Source organism: Leopardus geoffroyi, chromosome C2 (assembly GCF_018350155.1).
Source record: "Leopardus geoffroyi isolate Oge1 chromosome C2, O.geoffroyi_Oge1_pat1.0, whole genome shotgun sequence".
In the NCBI taxonomy this organism is placed as follows: domain Eukaryota; kingdom Metazoa; phylum Chordata; class Mammalia; order Carnivora; family Felidae; genus Leopardus; species Leopardus geoffroyi.
The window spans coordinates 58863538-58884482 of NC_059333.1; the positions used below are offsets into that span (position 1 = coordinate 58863538).

Here is a 20945-nt window from a genome sequence, read left to right on the forward strand (position 1 = left end):
GAGTATTTTTAAGTGTACAGTTCTATTTTAAGTGTACATTCATACTGTGGAATCATAGCACTATTCATTTTCAGAACTCTTTTCATCTAGCAAAACTGAAGTTCTATGCCCATCAAACAATAATTCCTTATTCTTCTCTCTCCTCAGCTCCTGGAAACCACCATTCTACTTTCTTTCTTTCTTTCTTTCTTTCTTTCTTTTTTTTAAACTTTTTATTTATTCATTCATTTAAGTAATCTCTACACCCAATGTGGGCTTGAACTCATGACCCCAAGATCAAGAATCACATGCTTTTCTGACTGAGCCAGCCCAGTGCCACCACCATTCTACTTTCTGTCTGTTAAGATTTTGACTCTATACAGAAGTGGAATCATATTGTATTTGTGTTTTTGTGACTATCTTATATCATTTAGACTGTCCTTGAGGTTCATCCATGTTGTGGCACATGTCAGAATTTTCTTCTTTTTTTTTTTTTTTTTTTTAGTTTTTTTTTTTTTAACGTTTATTTATTTTTGAGACAGAGAGAGACAGAGCATGAATGGGGGAGGAGCAGAGAGAAAGGGAGACACAGAATCAGAAGCAGGCTCCAGGCTCTGAGCCATCAGCCGAGCCCGACGCGGGGCTCGAACTCACAGACTGCGAGATTGTAACCTGAGCTGAAGTCGGACGCTTAACCGACTGAGCCACCCAGGCGCCCCAGAATTTTCTTCTTTTTTAAAAGGCTGAATAGTATTCCATTCTGAGTATATACCACATTTTGCTTACCCATTCATCCATCAGTGGACACTTCGATTGCTTCTTTTTCTTAGCTAGTATAAACAATGCTGCTGCAGTGCTATCAACAATAGCCAAATTATGGAGAGAGCCCAAATGTCCATCAATTGATGAATTGGTTGAGAAGATGTGGTATATACATATACAATGGAATACTACTTGGTATGAAAAAGAATGAAATCTTGCCATTTGCAACAACGTGGATGGAACTAGAGGGTATTACGCTAAGTGAAATAAATCAGTCAGAGAGATATATGATTTAACTCATATGTGGAATTTGAGAAACTTAACAGATGAACATAGGGCAAGGGAAGGAAAAATAAGATAAAAACAAAGAGGGAGACAAGCCATAAGAGACTCTTAAATACAGAGAACAAACTGAGGGTTGATGGGGAGGATGTGGGTAGGGGGTGGGTTAAGTGGGTGACAGGCATTAAGGAGCACTTTTTGGGATGAGCACTGGGTGTCATATGTAGAGATGAATCATTGGGTTCTACTCTTGAAGCCAAGACTACACTGTATGTTAACTAACTTGAGAATAAAAACAAAAACAAAAACAAAGGAATGCCGCTGGGATCTCTTTGAGATCCTACTCTCAGTTTTTTAAAGTATATTCTCAGAAGTGGAATTGCTAAAACTTAGGGAAATTCTTCTAAAGTGCCATACTGTTTTTCACAGTGGCTGTACCATTTTACATCCCCACCAATGATGTACAGGGTTTTTGGTTTTGGTTTCTTTGATGATACTCATCCTAATTGGTATGAAGATTTCATTGTAGTTTTGATTTGCATTTCCTTAATAATTAATGGTGTTAAGCATCTTTTCGTGTGTTTATTGGTTATTTGTGTATCTTTTTTGAAAAAAATATCTATCCAAGTCCTTTGCCTATTTTTGAATTGAGCTGCTTGGTTTTTGTTGTTGACTTTCAAGAGTTCTCTATATATTCTGTATATTAATTCCTTATCCAATACATGATTTGCAAATATTTTCTCCTATTCTGCTTGTTGCATTTTTATTTTGGTGATAGTGCCTTTTGATGCACATGAAGTTCATAATGTACATTTTTTTAAATTTTCTAATTTTCATGAAGTCCACTTTTTCTATTTTTTTCTTTTGTTGCCCATGCCTTTGGTGTCATTTTAATAACTTATTGTCAAATACAGTATCATGAAATTTTGCCCTCTATTTTCTTCTAAGAGTTTTACAGTGTTAGGTCTTACATTAGGTCATGGGTTCATTTTGAGTTAATTTTTGTAAATGCTGTCAGGTAGGGGTGCAACTTCATTCTTTTGCATGAGGATATCCAGGTTTCCCAGGAACATCATATAGTTGGATCATGTTTTTTGTCTATTTTGCCAATCTTTGTGTTTTGTTTGGAGAGTCAAATCCATTTGTATTTAAAGTAATTACTTATAAGGGAACAGTTACTTCCATTATTTTACTATTTTTCCTACATATAGCTTTTTGTCCTTTATTTCCTACATACTGGCTTCTTTTGCACGTAGGGTTTTTTGTTTTGTTTTGTTTTGTTTTGTTTTGTTTTGTTTTGTTTGTTTTTGTTTTGTTTTGTTTTTTATTTATTTATTTTTTTTGGAGTGAAACACTTAAATTCCTTTCTCATTTATTTTTTGGGTATATTCTTTGTTATTTACCTTTTAATTTCCATGATGATTACATTTAACACCCTAGAGTGTAGTACTCTAATTTAAATGTATATCAGCTTAACTTTCATGACATATAAAACTCTGCTCCTTTAATAGTTCCATCCACACTCCTTTCTGTTGTTACAAATTTATATCTTTATATGTTATGTGTCCAAAATATATATGTTTTTAAATGTGTAGTCTCTTATATGATGTAGGAAACAACATATAGACTTATAAGCCAACATTATCATAATGTTAGCTTTTAGACTAATAATTGTTTCAAATGTTCTAGTCTCTTAATCATGTAGAAAACAAAAAAAAAGTGGAGTTGCCAAAAAAATTATTACAATAATATTATCTTTTATCATTGCCCATGTAGGTATCTTTACTAAGATGTTTATTTCTTCATATGGGTTCCAGTTATTATCTGCCCTTTCAATCTGTAGGGCTCCTTTTAACATTTCTTTCAGGGAAGATCTAGTCATAATAAACTCCCTCCACTTTTGTTCATCTGGGAATGTCTTAATTTCTCCCTCACTTCTGCAGGACGGTTTTGCTGGATATAGGATTTTTGGTTGATAGTTTTTTTTTTCTTTTAGCACTTTGAATATATCAGCCTGCTTCTTTCTGATCTCTGAAGTTTCTGATGAGAAATCTGATAATAATTGTATTGAGGATTGCTCATGTGTGATGAGTTGCTTCTCTGTGGCTGATTTAAAAATTTTCACTTTGTCTTTTGACAGCTTGATTACAATGTATTTTGGTGTGGGTTTTTTGAGTTCATCCAACTTGGAATGTATTGACCTTCTTGAATGTTAATATTTATGTCTTTCATCTAATTTGGGAAGTTTTCAGCCATTATTTCTTCAAATATTCCCTCTGTCCCTATCTCTCTCTCTCTTTGTGAGATTCCCACAGTGCATATGTTGGATCGCACAAGTCCCTTAGATTTTGTTCACTTTTCTTCAATCTTTTTCTTTCTGTTCCTCAAATATGATAATTCCCATTGTTTTGTCTTCAATGTGACTGATTTTTTTTCTACATGTTCAAATATGCCTTTCAGTTCTTGCCACATAAGTGTTATATATTTAATGTTAGGTTCACACTTAAGGATTTAGTTTACAAATTAATACTGTGAATAGAATATTTTTCTATATTTTCTTTAGTTGGGGAAGAATTTTGAATGTTGATAGTATTTCTGAATATTCTATAATTTATCTTATTAAGCCTATATTATTAGGCTTAATATATCTTATTAAGCCTATTAATTCTCTAGGATTTTAAATTAAACCATCAACATATAATGACTGTCTTTTCCTTTTTCCCAAAAATTTAATCTCTCAATTTCCTTTTTTTTTCTTACCTGGCTAAGACTTCTTTTTCCTGACTTTAAGTGGTATACTTATAAGTGTTTTGACATCTAATACTATGTGCATTTTAAATTTTTTTTTTTTTTTTAATTTTTTTTTTCAACGTTTATTTATTTTTGGGACAGAGAGAGACAGAGCATGAACGGGGGAGGGGCAGAGAGAGAGGGAGACACAGAATCGGAAACAGGCTCCAGGCTCTGAGCCATCAGCCCAGAGCCCGACGCGGGGCTCGAACTCCCGGACCGCGAGACCGTGACCTGGCTGAAGTCGGACGCTTAACCGACTGCGCCACCCAGGCGCCCCCGCATTTTAAATTTTTAATAGAAACTCTTTATTGGATTAAAGATGCTATTTATTAGTCTTGTAAGAATTTTTAAAAATATTTTGAACAATGAATTTTGTCAAATGTTTTTTCTTCTTTTTAAATTTTTGAATAAGTTCTATAGCTATTTTATGAGCTAAAACCTTCTTAGTCATAGTACATTACTTACTAATATATATTTAATATATAATATATATTACTTACTAACATATTACTTACTAATAATATATACTTACTAAACTTTTAATATGTTACAAGATTCAATTAGCTACTATTATGTTTAAAAGTTTTGTATATGTATTCACAAGCATAATAGCTTTTGGATTTTTTTTTATATGGTTCCCAGTTTGGGGAATAAATTTTCTACTTATGGAATTAGTGGGACCCTCTATATTTTTATATGTCATGGTACTAATAAATAACTTAGAGAAAGGAAATGTAGTTATTTTTAACCCTATAGTTGGGTGTTCTTATAAATCATGGAATTCTATGGGAAAAGCTGTTTCGGTGGCACAGATAATTCCCAGGAAAATATTGATACCCACTCTAGCCTAGTGAGGAGTAGTTTTATCATACCCCTGATTTGGGAGCAAAGCATAGAAAGAAATGGTCCCTCACTTTGGCAAGAAATGGAAAGAAAAGCTGACCACTGGAATTCAAGAAGGAAATGCTTTATGGTATGTGCTTTTCTTTAGACAATTATTTTAATGTGGATATTCATATACCAGAGATGGTCTGTAATGGAAAATCAAAAGTAGGTTTGAAGATCATGGATGACTATATATCAAGAAAGTATATTTGTTTTTAAAATATGCTACCTTACCTTATTAATTTCAGAACCTTCGATTTTATGAATAATCCCTTTTGACCTAAAAACCTTAACAATTTCTCTAGCCAAATTGAGCATGACATTAATCTCCTCCTTTGTTTTCATAGTAATAGCAATTTCCGGGTGATCATACTCTAAGTAGCCTGAAAAATAACACAATATTTTCAGAAAAAATAAGAACATTTTTTAAATATTTCATGTGGACAATAAGCTCAATATTTTTGCTCTAAATCCATGGAGTACAACCCTCAACACAGAGAAATATATCTCTCCCTGATGAGTCCTCTGCAATCAATCATAATTCACCAGCAGCAGCATAGTTCTGTTTACCATTTTCTTGTCGGCTTGTACTTACACCTATGCCCACAAGGAAGGACAGACAGCCCCAGTCGTAGGATTAGCAATTACACTGATCCACTTGCATGGAACACTGAGAGGCTCTTCTGGTTTCTAGGTCTGGGGTTTATGTCCCGCTTTTCCATTCTGTTTGAATTAGGATTTTTGACTACAAACTGTGCACTTAGATATGGCTTCTGATTAAGTCCTCTCATTCATCCTGGCTCATTGCCCACCCAGCATGCCTGTGCGTCTAGATGACTCATCCATCTATGCTCTTCTGCCTGTCTTATCTGGATTCCTAAATGCCCACAGAGTTTCATTCACTTAGATTCTACATTTGGGCTTTTCCTTGGTGATGACTTCTTGTCTGGCTTGATGACTATCTGCCGTGCAAGATCTCTCAAGTCCAGTTCCATTCTCATGCTTGCTGTACCCTTTTACTCCCCACCATCTGGTATCAAACCCCCTCCTTCTCCTCACACATGAACACTATAGGAGTGTGTCTGTCCCACTTCCAGTATTAATCCTCTACTAGGAGCATGATGTGGCATGACTCAGGGAATAAGCTGGTGCCATGTTTAGGCATAGAGCCTTCCGGGAGACATATCAGAGATCTGTGAAGCTCGGTTGTGATTTCAACTTATAAAACTAAATCTTCACATGGCAACTCTATGGCAAGTGGAGAGAAAAAGTAACTTTTTCCCCTGTATTGCTCAGGAAAGTATGTGTACTTTTGCTTTGGAAGAAAATAGAATTTATAAGGTGATAATAGTGTGTATAAACATGCAGTGCTAATGTGTTTCCTTTAAAGAAGAATTAAAAGGTCTTCATTGAGGTATAGGGCAGAAAGAACAAGCGTGGAGAGGTAATATTACACTAAACCCATGCAGCCAAAGATATGATCATGTTGATTGTTGAAGTTACTCACTTTATTGTTAGTAATAAATAGGTTGCCTTAACAATCGGTTTAGTTGTCAAAACAACTGCCTTTCAGAAGTAATGATAATAAGAGATGGTTGTGCTTAGGGGCGCCTGGGTGGCGCAGTCAGTTGAGCGTCCGACTTCAGCCAGGTCACGATCTCGCGGTCCGTGAGTTCGAGCCCCGCGTCAGGCTCTGGGCTGATGGCTCAGAGCCTGGAGCCTGTTTCCGATTCTGTGTCTCCCTCTCTCTCTGCCCCTCCCCTGTTCATGCTCTGTCTCTCTCTGTCCCAAAAATAAATAAACGTTGAAAAAAAAAAATTAAAAAAAAAAAAAAAGAGATGGTTGTGCTTAATCTTTAGAACGAGGGTTACCTACCTAGCTCTTTCAGAGCATGTCCTGTATTCTTCATTATCCTCCTTAATAATATCTACGGAATAAAAGAAGCATTATCCCCATTGGAAAACAAGCTGTTATAAAATGTCTTTACATTTGCAGCTGACGGATTTTTAACCTAACTAATAACTTGGAAGAAAAATATGATGGGGAGCTTTTTAGAGATTAGAACTGAGTTTTGTGCAATAACCTTAATTTGCTCCAGGAAGAGTGGTAGAGAGAGTAAAAAGTGGCATAACAGGTTGATTTTGAGAAGCCTGAAGGCAAGTCATATTTTTTTCTCTAAAAGTAACTTGCTTTAGGTTACTATTGATTCTGAAAAACACACACATGGTAGATATTTTCCTCTTCAATGTTATTAAAGTCTCTAAATTGGGGATACAGGGGAAGCTTTCAATCTTAAGTGAGGTAAAATGTTTGGCCAAGCTGTGTGAGAGCAGTAGGGACTAAAACCAGACAACATCTTAGAGATTCGGGTCCTTTTATATTTCCTACTGTGTATTCTCAAATTCCAGGGCTAAATATCCTTTTCCAGGTTAGAAAAGGTAACAAAATTCAGGAAAACAGTTTGATTTATTTATTTTTTTATGTTTATTTATTTTGAGAGAGACAGAGACAGCATGAGCAGGGGAGGGTCAGAGAGAGAGGGAGAGAGAGAATCCCAAGCAAGCTCCTTATTGTCAGCTCAGAGCCTGATGTGGGTCTTGAAGCCATGAACCATGAGATCATGACCTGAGTAGAAACCAAGAGTCGGATGTTCAACCGACTGAACCACCCAGGCACCGCCAAGAAAACAGTTTTAAAGTTCCAGGTGATAAAGAAAGGAAAGATACTTTAGTGTTCTACTACATATCATCAGTTCAATTTTCCTGACTATCGAGATTTGGGTACATTACACAGAATTTAGATGTTCTAAATTGCCCTGAAAGGTAAATGTTTCACATAGTTGACAAACTTGTGAGAACATAGTGTTAGTCTGCCTCAGTCAAAACAGTAAAAAACAAAATCTAGGGGGTGTCTGGCTGGCTCAGTCAGTAGAGCATGCAACTGTTGGAGCCACACATTGGGTGTAGAGCTCACTAAAAAAAAAAAAAAAAAAAAAAAAAAAAAGGAAAGAAAAAAGAAAACTAAAATCTAGAACTTAGGCCCTAGAATTCTCTTTGCTGTTTACTACTACCTATGTGACTTTGAGCATAATCATTCAACCTCTTTTGGCTCCCCCCCCCCCACCCTTAACTGTGTAATGAAAGAATTAGACAAGGTTTCCTTCTAGATGAGTTATTATTACTCTTCCCAGTTTCCAGATCCCCATCCTGTGCTTCTATTACTATTTACCGTGGGGAAATGAGGCATATAGACAGGAGGGGAGCCTTTGGGAACTATGAGGAAGTTCTGGTTGATCAACACTGCCATCACGTCTCATCCTCCAGTGTTTCCTGTTGAGCACAGCTATAGCTGCAAGATCCTGCAACTTGGATCAGGAGGGAACTACCCACTGCACACAGGCTTCACAAGAGCTTCCACAAGAATGAAAATGTGGGTTGCAAAAGCCTCATGACTTGCTACTGTGGCACAGACATTTCAGTAAGGAGGCATTTGAGTAATACAGGTGTAGACTAGTTTAAGTTTTTACAGAAATCACTCAGGGAATCAGGAGTCAGGGACCACCCCTACACATAGAGACAGAGAACATAATGGGTGGGGCAACGGAGGGACTGGAGGAATAAACCCTCTCCTTAGTATTTAAAGTTTTTCTCACCTGTTTAACTTGCTTAGAACTTGAAATTTGATCAATTATAGTCATTATGTCTGCTTCACCTTGGATATAACCTTTTAGTATAGCATATTTAAAGGATAGCTGATGACTCATCTTTTTATCTATTATTTGCAGCAACTTGGGGGTTACGAGCTGAAAAAAGCAGAACTACTATTTAACATAAATTGTATACATTTAGTTAATTATATGTCTATTAGTTTACCTAAAGTAGATAATGCTAAGAAAGAACATTCTTTCAACGGTAACTATAGTAACCTGTCGAGGTTCTTAGTTATTTTATTCATGATAACTTTATAACTTCATGACTACAGCTATTTCCTAGTAACTAATAACATTGGGCACCTATGTGAAGTGATGACTTTCCTCTTTACTTATGTCCCTTATAGAGAACTGGATGTTATTTTCAACTGGCTTAACTTCTTGGAAAACAAAGCAATTAATCTTTTGGGCTTAAGTCAAAAAATGTCTATAAAGTATTGCTATTTTACCTGCAAAATCTCCTACTAACCTTCTTGCTAGAAGGTTTATTTGGGGGTTAGAACCCACCACAATTATGCTTCTTGTGGGACCCCACCATTAACTTCTCGTTGTTTCTTTGCTGAGGTTTACATTTCCAGATTATCTCTTACCACTGAGCAATCCCCTCACTTCAGTAGATTTGGCTATTTCTGGTGTCCTGTCTATGCTCCATAACCTCCATAGTCTGCCTTCCAACCACCTGCCATTAATCCTAGAAGAGCTAGTTTATGTTCATCTTTCAAGATTCAGTTCAAGTATCACAAGTATCACCTAATAAAGGAAGTCTTTTTTTTTTTTTTAAATCTCATTAGCGTTGTGTACAGACTCTGTTTTGCACTTGTATATTCTACAATATAACATTGGAACATCTAGATGACATATCATTTCCCTTCTACAATGAGTTCTCTGGGGGTAGAGAGTACAGATAATTTGTCTTCATGTTCCAAGGACTATCATCTGACATAAGATAAGAGTTCAGAGCTTCCTGAATATATATACAAACTTTTCTTAAGCTGTTACCAGTTTTTTTCATTTAAAATATTTGGTAGACTCTGCATATCTTCCCATCAGAAAGAATTAACTAGTCACTGAATACAACACTTTACTTGCCTTCCTTAGGTCAAATTGCACACTAGCATTACTTACGGTCTCATTTAGTAGTAAAACTGGAAAAGCTACGAGTTGCATACTTTTAGACCTAGTTATTTCTCTTGGTAGCACAATTATTTTTTAAGCATATGTAAGAAAACTTTATTTTTTTTTTAATTTTTTTTTCAACGTTTATTTATTTTTGGGACAGAGAGAGACAGAGCATGAACGGGGGAGGGGCAGAGAGAGAGGGAGACACAGAATCGGAAACAGGCTCCAGGCTCTGAGCCATCAGCCCAGAGCCTGACGCGGGACCCGAACTCACGGACCGCGAGATCGTGACCTGGCTGAAGTCGGACGCTTAACCGACTGCGCCACCCAGGCGCCCCAAGAAAACTTTAAATGTAAAGATTCTAACCTATTAGTTTTATTTCTAGCTGAACTATGTTTTACTTAGCCTTGTATCTCTCACAGTGCTTGTATGTGTATGTACCTTATTTGTGTATGAAGAGAGAGAGAGGCGGTGAGAGAGAGGGAGAGTATATCTGTATCCATATACACACTTCATATGCTTTGTGATGAGTGAGTTTCATGTCATTGAAATAATTGTATAGAAAAAATATCATACTTGTCATAGAAAGGTGTATTAGACAATCAAAGGTCATTTTGATGCTGTGATTTTATATTACTATGAATTTATATAACATGAAATGTGCATTTTTGGGTTTCGTGATGTGTATGAATTTCTACTATTTGTTTTGTCACTGTGAATGGTTTGCATGGTTGTTTTGTTGATTTTATACCAGGTATCTATACCAGGTACCTATAAAAATATACATAATTTTGGGGTTAGTTTATATTTACATTAATACGGAATTTGTCATGTACTCTCTATTCAAGGAAAAGCTGTGATGAACATTTCTATACTTTCATATGCTAAGTAAACTACAAATATAATTTGGATACTCATAAAACACTGTTACAAAATTTAATTTGTGAAAGGGATATAACATTTGAAATATAAACATCATTCCAATAGAAAGTGGAAGCCATAAAACTAGTAAACTTTAGTCCGTATTTCATGAAGCAGTCATTAGAATTTGAAAATGAATAATTTTATAGTTCTTTACCTTTAAAATACGTAGTACGCGAAGAAATCGAACAATTTTAAAAAAGATTACAGTTTGAATAAATTCAAAAGTATAAGTAATGTAATTTGTCTCAATAAGAATTACATCTATGATGGCGACTAATGTAATTGTCAACTCAAATAGATTCCAGGTATGTGAAAAATATTCCTTCCTCATTGCAGCCATCTGTTGATTTAAAAAAACAACAACACATTATCTTGTTTGTTTTTGCTTTTACTGCAACATTTTCTACAATAACTGAAATATCACTCATTAGGTTTTTTTCTCTGATCTACCTTAAGACTACTTGTCTGAAATACTAGTAAATAATCATATTAACTTGAAATTAAAATGGTTGGAATATTGAAGCATCCATTCCAAGGGGGAAAATATTCAAAATTCCCTACTATTTTATGACAGTTCATTCTTTCATTCCTTCTTTGTTTCAGAAAACCTACTCTAGCTAAAAGAATGGGAAGTATTAAAAATGACTGGATTCAAGCCTGGGAAATTGGATTTCCAGTGGAATTTTGAAGGGAGAGTAGGCTTACAGAAGATAAATTTGTTAAGAATATGCTGTTTGAGATGTTTGCACAGTATTTTGTTGGGGAGATCCAGTCATCAGTTGTCTATATGATCTGAGGTTCTTGATAAAATCTGAGCAGGGAACTGAATTGGGAAGTCATTAGACTATAAATGGTAGTTGATGCCAGGGAAGTGAATGAGATAGGCATGGTGTGTGAAGCTCTTTATTCTTTACGTCTACATCTCCTATCTCATATTCCATATCCTTCATGCAAATCTAACACCTTTCCAATCTCCATGCTGACCAACCCATCCCTAAGCTCCAGTCACTGGGAGTGATGTTTCTTGTGGGTGTCCTAGTGTTGCTTCTGACTTTTCCCTTATTTTTGTTCATCAAGCTATGTACTCACATACTCAACCTCCACTTTTCGATCCATATGACGCAATACTATAATCAATTTGTGGGGGTTTATTTCCTCATTTTACAACTACCTTTATATTTGATTTAAAAATCAAATCATGAAATGTTTTTCAAGTTTACAGGGATATGTATCACTCTACCTATCTATCTGTTTATCTAGTATTAAAAAAATAAAATGAACACTACTACCCTGCTAAGTTTAAGAACACTGCCAACACCTTTGAAACTCCCTTCAACACACACCATTTTGAAATTTATTTTTGCAAATACAAAATCAGTTCTTAAAGTATGGATGTTGGCTATTGAGTTGCCTTAAAAATTTACTTACCTTTAACGTTTTATTTATTTTTGAGAGATAGAGCGTGAGCAGGGGAGGGGCAGAGAGAGAGGGAGACACAGAATCTGAAGCAAGCTCCAGGCTCTGAGCTGTCAGCACAGAGCCTGATGCGGGACTCACACCCATGGACGGTGAGATCGTGACCTGAGCTGAAGTCGGATGCTAAACCAACTGAACCACCCAGGAGCCCCAAAAATTTACCTTTAAAAATTAAAGTTTATTTGTTTGAGAAGTGAAAGAGAATTTCACATACTCCTTTAGAAAATTGTGTGTAGCTAATGCTGAAAAATGAAGTTAGGGAATCTCTCTGTGAGACATATAGCATGTTCATGCACATACACACACACACATACACACACAATTTTGGATTACCTTAAGTAGGGCCTCCATGATATAAAATGTAAGAAAAAGGTAGTTAGAATATTTTAATTCACGCTCATAGATATCATTTAATTCAGGTATCCAAGAAATTGTAATCGGAAACATATTCATCATTATCACAAGATATCCAACATACTCAAATTCATTAGTAAATACGATTTTATGGCATGACTGAAGAAAGCAATGTCTGCAAAAAAAAAAAAAAAATAAGTTTTATCTGATAAAATAATTATACGGAATTATTTTCATTATATGCTCAGCTATGTTCTAATCATCTATAGCACAGAAGCCAGCTTAGTTCTGGGTAGGAACAGTCACTCCCTAACACTTTCTGGCATCCCACTTCAGATGCTGTCCTTTTAATTTCCTCCTCTGCTAAATGTCTTCAGGCTGATTTCCTTTCTTTTTCCCCCACCTTCGTCAACTTTCATTCACTTTTACTTTTAATAGAAATACTTTCGGTCACAGATGGGAATAATGCAAACTGAAAGTATTTTAAAAAATCATAAAACAGGGGCACCTGGGTAGCTCAGTCAGTCAAGCCTCCGACTTCAGATCGAGTCATGATCTCATAGTTTGTGAATTCAAGTCCTGCATTGGGCTCTGTGCTGACAGCTCAGAGCCTGGACCCTGCTCCAGATTCTGTGTCTCCCTCTCTCAGTGCCCTCCCCTCCCCCCCAAGCCCCCCACGGCCCCTGTCTCTCTGTCAAAAATAAATAAACATTGGGGCGCCTGGGGGGCTCAGTCAGTTAAGCCCCCGAATTCGGCTCAGGTCATGATCTCATGGTGTGTGGGTTCCAGCCCTGCATAGGGCTCTGTGCTGACAGCTTGGAATCTGGAGCCTGCTTGGATTGTCTTCTTCTGTCTCTGCCCCTCCCCCACTCGTGCTCTGTCTCTTTCTCTTAAAAAGAAATAAACATTAAAAATAAACAGACAAATAAATAAACAAACATTAAAAAAAATCATAAAACAAAGTCAATCCCTTCCACCTTCCGGAGATGACTATGATTTATAGTTTGAATACTGTTCTAAATGTAATCATTATCTATAAACACAAAAGAAATTATATTATACGTTTTGTTCTGTATTTTTTTTTTTTTCTTTTCTCTTAACAATGTGTCATGAGCATCTTTCTTTGTCAAGGCATAAAATCTGAGGGAAATAAATCCCGGGAGGTGTGGTAGTGGAATAGTATACATCCACACTTCACCAAAAAATGTAAATTCATGCATATGTTTTGAAGAATAGTTTCTGTACCAAGTATGCCAGGGAGTGGAACTGTGGATACAAGGATTTACTTATGTATTTTTATTTTTTCATTTTTCAAGTAATATAATAATGCATTATATTGTTAAAACTCAAGTGACGTGATTAATCAGCTGCTGAATTCAGATTAGGTAAGTAGTGGATCTCCCTACTCTCAGAGGTGGATCTGTATTACTCAGGACCTGAAACTTTTACAATTTGGGACCCTGAAGATGACATTAGGAATAAATTATGATCCTGTCTTCACATTCCCAGGGACCTCTAAAGCCTTTGGCAGTGACTGTGTGAGGGAGGAGCCATAGAGTGAAGCCTTGTTAAAAGGCGCACTATTTATATGATTTGAAGAGAAACCAGAGTATAAGCGAAGCCTTGTCAAATTCTGCCCATCTCAGTTCTATCTCCAGAATGCTATTTTTACCTTTTTTAAACTTTCAGCTGTATTGAGGTATAATTAGATATAAAATTGTAGATATTTAAAGTGTACATCGTGGTGATTTAATGTATACATTGTGAAAAGAGTCCCCACACTAATGAATTAACATATCCATCATGTCCTATGATTACCTTCTGTGGGGGATGAGACCTTTCAGGTTCTACTCCTTTAACAAATTTCAACTATACTATTGAGGGTTTTCAGCTGGAGTCACCGTGTCTTATATCAGATTCTCAGACCCGATTCATCTTCTAGCTGAAAGTTTGTAACCTTTACCATCCTTTCTTTATTTCTTCAACCCCTCAGCTGGTAACCAGGTAACCACTTTGCTATTCTCTATTTCTATGAGTTGATTTTTCATTTTTTTCTTTTGTATACTCAACACATTAGTGATATCATGCAGTATTTGTCTTTTTCGGGCTTATTTCACGTATCATAATGCCCTTGATGTCCATCTGTATTGTTGCAAAGGGAAGGATTTCCTTCTTTCTCATGGCAAATAATATTCTCATATACCTTATTTTCTTCAATCAATCATACACTGATGGACAATTAGGTTATTTTCATATCTTGGCTACTGTGAATAATGCTGCATTGAACATGGGAGTGCAGATCTCTTTGATATCTTGTTTTTATTTCCCTTGGATATGAAAGGAGTTTTCACTGGATTGCTAGATCATATGGTAGTTCTATTTTGATTATTTTGAGGAATCTCCAAGCTGCTTTCCATAGTGGCTGCATCAGTTTACATACTTATCAACAGTGTACAAGGGTTCCTTTTTCTCCACATCTTTGCCAACATGTACTATCTCTTGTCTTTTTGATGATAGGCATTCTAACAGGTGTGAGGTGATATTTCATTGCATTTTGATTTGCATTCCCCCGAGGAGTAGTGATATTAAGCACATTTTCAGGTATTTTTTTTTTTTTTTACCATTTGTATGTCTTCTTTGGAAAAGTATCTGTTTATTTCCTCTGAGCATTATTTAATAGGGTGTTGTTTTGCATTTTTATTGTTGTTGTTATTGAATTGTATGAGTTCTTTACACCTATCAGTTACTAACCCCTTATCAGATATATGATTTGCAAATATTTTCTCCCACTCCATAGCTTTTAATTTTGTTTTTTTCTGTGCAGAAGGTTTTTATTTTTTATTTATTTTCATTTTAAGATCACTTGTTTTATTTATTTTTTAATTAAAAAATATTTTTTAATGTTTATTTATTTTTGAAGGAGAGACAGAGTATGAGTGGGGGCAAGGAAGTAGAGAGAGAGGGAGACACAGAATCCAAAGTGGATTCCAGGCTCTAAGCTGTCAGCACAGAGCCTGACATGGGGCTCAAATCCACGAGCCATGAGATCATGACCTAAGCCGAAGTCGGATGCTCAACTGACTGAGCTACCCAGGTGTCCCTATTTATTTATTTTTGAGAGAGAGAGAGAGAGAGAGCACATGCACACACATGAGTGGGAGAGGGGTAGAGAGAGAGGGAGAGAGAGGGAGAATCTTAAGCAGACTCCACGCCTATCCCCTGACTGTGAGATCATTGTGGCCTGAGCCAAAATCAAGAGTCAGATGCTTACCCAACTGAGCCACCCAGGAGACCATGTGCAGAAAATTTTTAGTTTGATGTAGTACCACGTGTTTACTTTTGGTTTTGTTGACTTTGTTTTTGGTGTCAAATCCAAAAAGTCATTGCCAAGACTGCTATCATGGAGTGTATCTCCCATGTTTTCCTCTGGGAGTTTTATGGTTTCATGTCTTACATTCAAGACTTTAGTCCATTTCAAGATTATTTTTGTGTATGGTGTCAGATAGTGGTCTAGTTCCATTATTTTGCATGTAGCTGTCCAGTTTTCCCAATGTCATTTACTGAAAAGACTGTAATTCCCTCATTGTATATCACTGATATACTCATCCCATCTATACACTCGGGGATTCAGGGAAATAACCACACAGTGGACTTGCTGGATTATTATGAAACAGACTGGGTCAGAGACTCCCATATATTATCTGGCCTAAAAGCCTCCTGTCTAACTTGAGAGCTATAACAACATTTCAAGCCTTTGGTATCAGTACCATTTCTAATGCCATATCCCATGGTCTTTAAAAAAGTCTGGGTATTCTTTTTTTTTAATTTTTTTTTAACGTTTATTTATTTTCGAGACAGAGACAGAGCATGAACGGGGGAGGGTCAGAGAGAGAGAGGGAGACACAGAATCTGAAACAGGCTCCAGGCTCTGAGCTGTCAGCACAGAGCCCGATGCAGGGCTCGAACTCATGGACCAAGAGATCGTGACCTGAGCCGAAGTTGAACACTTAACCGACTGAGCCACCCAGGCTTCCCAGGGTATTTTCTCTTTCTCAATGCAAAGTAACTCTGGTAAAGTGACTTAAAGGTCGATCTGAGAAAAGATTGAGGCAATATTTATCCCATGTATTTGTGGTATTGCTGTAGATCTTTCTCAAGGGCTCTGGTTCTGAGAACTGACTCAGAAGGAAAGGGTGGGGAATCATGATCTTCCTTTGTAGTAGTTGATCTGATCCCTTTGCTCACCAGTTCTCTATCTTTAGAAAAGTCAAGTAAAATGTAGTTAACCGTTTGTCTATATTGCCCTTTGACACACATTATTGGTTAACCATTCCCGGGTCAAGGTACTCTGACTGCTACTCCAGGTTTGCTGTCCACAAAAGAAAGTATGCTCACCTTACTTCTGACACTTAAGTGCTGCCATCTGTCTTCTGCTATTCCCAAATCCTTTCGATACTGGTAAGATGAATTCCATGGCAGCCCCCACTACTGTCAACCGTGCCTTGCAGAAGACATCTATCATTGAGTTTCTCAGTGTTGCCTCGTGAAACTACATGTCCTCTGGTCCTTTCCAGGGAGCGAAGTCATGTGGTGGGTCCTTCATTCTCATATAATGATCTAGTTAAATATTCCAATTTCTATCATCTGCATTCCATTTACTGTAATTTACTGGCCTGGTCAAGCTTCAAAGAACCATCCCAAGAGTATAATAGTACCGGCTCCAAGTGTCCTTGGCAGAATGTTGATCCCTGAATCATCACGGATAAGACCACTATGCCAATAAATTGTCCCCAATCTGGCCTTATGTTGTAACCTTGTGGTCCAATACCCTCAAGACCCATTCTCTTATATGTTCTACTAGTATTTGGTAGTATTAGTCAGGCCCTGTAATTCCTTCAGTAGATGAGTTGTAGTCTCCTAAAGAAGGCACTATATTTCCCCCTCTGACCGTGTTGAGATCTGACCCGGGAAATTACCTTAGAAGCAATGAAAGGTGGTAGAGAATAACCTGGAAACAAAGAAAAGCTTTACCTTGTGATATATTTGTGGGCACTGAAGGTGACAGAAGGCTACTATTCTCTAGCAGGAAAAAAGATGGCTCCTCTGCCAGGTTAGCGTATACACAAGCATGTGGGGGTTCAAGATCCTCAGCTCTATCCATCCAAGTGTTACCACTTTAGATCTCAGTGTCCTGACCTTTTTCTCTCAGAGCCCTCATACTGACACAGAAGCCTTGTCATTGCTCTAGGCATTTCTTCTTCTTCGTGCAGCTCTAGTTGCGTCCCCTTAAAACAGATACACTATACCCACTTTTTGTTCGATTCGGAATCATTTAAGTTGAATTTTTAATTTTAAGAATTATGTGTGTTTTTGTATCCAGTTTCTTTCGGTGATTGGACTTGTTCACGTTTGTGATTCCATCACATATTTTTTTACATATTTACATTATTGGAATGTTATTCAGCACTTAGTAATAAATGCTCCTGTCTGGTAAGTACTTACCCAGTGCTAGTCCCTGGACTAGGTGCTTATAAACACACTATACATTCTTTCCCACAGTCCCAGGAGGAACAGAGGAGAACCCAACTGGCATACTTTGGTACCCATTGTGGGTCAGTTACCTTGTCAGAGGCCTTACATATCAGCCTCTAGAATGTGACACAGATGTTGAGAACTGAAAAGCTCATTCAGATAATAAATGGCAGAGACTGAGATTCTAAACCAAGCCATTGGGACTCCAGAATCTGCACTTCTTTGAGATGAATGATATTTAGAGACAGCCTACAGGGTACACTATCAATTATAGTTTTTAAAATCTCTCTTTCAAGTTTCATCATCAAAAATAATTACTCAGAAAGTTGTAGCTTTAGTCACTATTGAAGGCTTAAAAAACTATAATATGAAAATATCTTTCTAGTATTTATTGAGTATGGTAGATTAAAGAGAGCCATATAAACTTTGATACTCTTATTGAGAAGAGGGGTCTATATTTCTTCCAGTTACATCTAAGAAAAGAAATAAAAGGCATCCAAATTGGAAAAGAGGAAGCAAAATGATCTCTATTCATAGATGACATAGTCTCGTATATAGAAAATCCTAGCAAATTCACAAAAAAGCAGAAGAGCTAATCAATGAATTCAGAAAAGCCTCAGGATGCAAAGTTAATATACAAAAATCATATACTAGGAATGGACAATCCAAAAATGAAATTAACAGTTTCAGGGCACCTGGGTGGCTTAGTCAGTTAAGCATCCAGCTCCTGGCTTTGGCTCAGGTCATATTATTGCAGTTTGTGAGTCTGAGCCCCACATAGGGCTCTGCGCGGACAGTGTGGAATGTGCTTGGTATTCTCTCTCTCTCCCTCTCTCTGCTCCTCCCCTGCTCATGCCCTCTTTCTCTCTCTCAAAATAAATAAATAAAGTAAATAAATAACTTAAAATTTAAAAAAAAAGAAAAGTTTCATTTATAATAGCATCAAAAAGAAAAAAAATATGTAGGATTAATTTTAACCAAAGATTTCTTTGCCGAAAACTACAGGATATTCCTGAAAGAAATTAAAGACCTAAATAAATGAAAAGTCACCTCAAGTTCATGATTTGGAAACCTTCGTATTGTTAAGATGGCAATACTGCAGATTCAGTGCAAAATCCCTATGAAAGTCTCAATGCCATTTGGTTTTGTTTTTTGCAGAACTAAGCACATCATAAAGTTTATATGGAACTACCTACATCATTACGCCAATCTTGAAAAAGAGAGTAAATTTGATAGATTTATATTTCCTGATCTTGAAATTGTATAACAGCTATGGAGCAATTTGGTGGTTCCTCAATAAATTAAACATAAAATTATGATATGCTCCAGCAATTTCATTCCTAGGTGCACACCCAAAAGACGGAAAGCAGGTATTCAAATACTTGTACATAAATGTTCGTAGCAGCACTGTTCACAATAACCAAAAGGTGAAAACAACCCATTGTTCATCAATGATGAGTAGATAAAGAAAATGATATATCTGTACAATTAAGCCATAGGAAGGAATAAAGTCTTGATACATGCTACAAAGTGGATGAAACTCATGTTACTTATACATTCTACCATGTGGATGAAAACATTGTGCTGAGTGAAAGAAGCCAGAAACAAAAATCTAAGTATTGTATGAATATAATTATATGAAACATTCAGAACAGGTAAATTCATAGAGACAAAGCAGACTTGTACTATGCAGGAGCTGGGGAGCAGGGAGATTGGGGAGTAACTAATGAGTGCTGAATTTACACTGGATGCAATAAAAATGTCATGGAATTTGATAGAGATGATGGTTGCCAAACATTGTGAATGTACTAAGTAACACTGAATGATACACTTAAAAACGGTTAATCTTGTTATGTGAAGTTTACTTCCATAATAAAAAAAGTTGTTATACTGTTCCTTTTTTTCTTCAAGTAATTTTTTGTATGTATATAAGTAATTTATCTATAAACTACCCCCAAATATTTTCCAATTTATTCAGGATATAATTAAAAAAAGTTTGTAAAATATTTTATTTTTAAGTAATCTCCATACCCAATGTGGGTCTTGAACTTACAACCCTGAGATCAAGAGTCACATGCTCTATGGACTGAGTCAGCCAGGCGCTCCCAGGATATAAATTTAAAAAATTAAAAGGGAATTTAAAATCAATATAATAGCACTTCTAGTAAGGTTTAAACTCACTTACCTTGGGGCGCCCGGGTGGCGCAGTCGGTTAAGCGTCCGACTTCAGCCAGGTCACGATCTCGCGGTCTGTGAGTCTGAGCCCCGCGTCAGGCTCTGGGCTGATGGCTCAGAGCCTGGAGCCTGTTTCTGATTCTGTGTCTCCCTCTCTCTCTGCCCCTCCCCCGTTCATGCTCTGTCTGTCTCTGTCCCAAAAATAAATAAACGTTGAAAAAATAAAATAAAATAAAATCACTTACCTTGATGGGATCCCTTTTTCCTTTTTAGTATTGTACACCCAATTGAGCAATACTTTTCTAATAAAGGCAAGAAGTTTTTTGCTTTCAGAATAAGTCTTTATTGTCTCAGGACTCATATATCTGGGGGGGGGGGAAACAATCATTAAATATGCTTTAAAATTTGGGGGATAGATATAATGTAGTATTATCAGAAAGTAGCAAGACAATTTTGTCCATCGATAACTGGGATTAGGGCACTCTCAAGAGCATAGGTCCAAGTCACAAAGTTGTAGATACAAGTAGATATATAATTATGAATTTAGATTGTGGGGCTCACTCATTAGAGTATAAAAAACCCAGAGAAACATGGTTTATAATGGAGAGGTCAAGGTTCGGGGAAGGAAAGAATAACACGATTTAAATATTTGGAATTCAAATACATCCAGGCTTTCATGTTGGATCCCCCATTACCTAGTGAAGCAATAAACAAATTACCTCACTAACCTGTTTGCTCTATAAAATAGATGTAAAAATATTCATGCCAGTCAGGGATAATTAAATGAGAAAGTAGATATGAAACATCCAGCCTGTCTCACACATCCTCTTATTCCTTTGATTTTACCTTCTGGGCAGGTAGTTGGGAAACTTAGGGGGAATATACACATGGTGGGTAAAGAGTTATGGGTACTTAGGAAAATCAGTGGTCATAAAACCCCAAAAGACAATTTGG

At 36.6% G+C, this 20945-nt stretch overlaps 1 protein-coding gene across 2 annotated transcripts in view; it reads right to left on the minus strand.

Moving 5' to 3' along the window:
• SLC9C1 (solute carrier family 9 member C1) overlaps positions 1 to 20945 on the minus strand; it is a 109443-nt gene that overhangs the window by 26349 nt on the left and 62149 nt on the right. For both annotated transcript variants that reach the window (XM_045502030.1, XM_045502031.1), the window contains 6 exons: positions 20237 to 20356; positions 12264 to 12459; positions 10609 to 10794; positions 8354 to 8503; positions 6577 to 6628; positions 4936 to 5084 (listed from right to left, as the gene is read on the minus strand). In XM_045502030.1, the coding sequence (XP_045357986.1) occupies positions 4936 to 5084; positions 6577 to 6628; positions 8354 to 8503; positions 10609 to 10794; positions 12264 to 12459; positions 20237 to 20356 (853 nt within the window). The remainder of the gene's footprint in view (positions 1 to 4935; positions 5085 to 6576; positions 6629 to 8353; positions 8504 to 10608; positions 10795 to 12263; positions 12460 to 20236; positions 20357 to 20945) is intronic.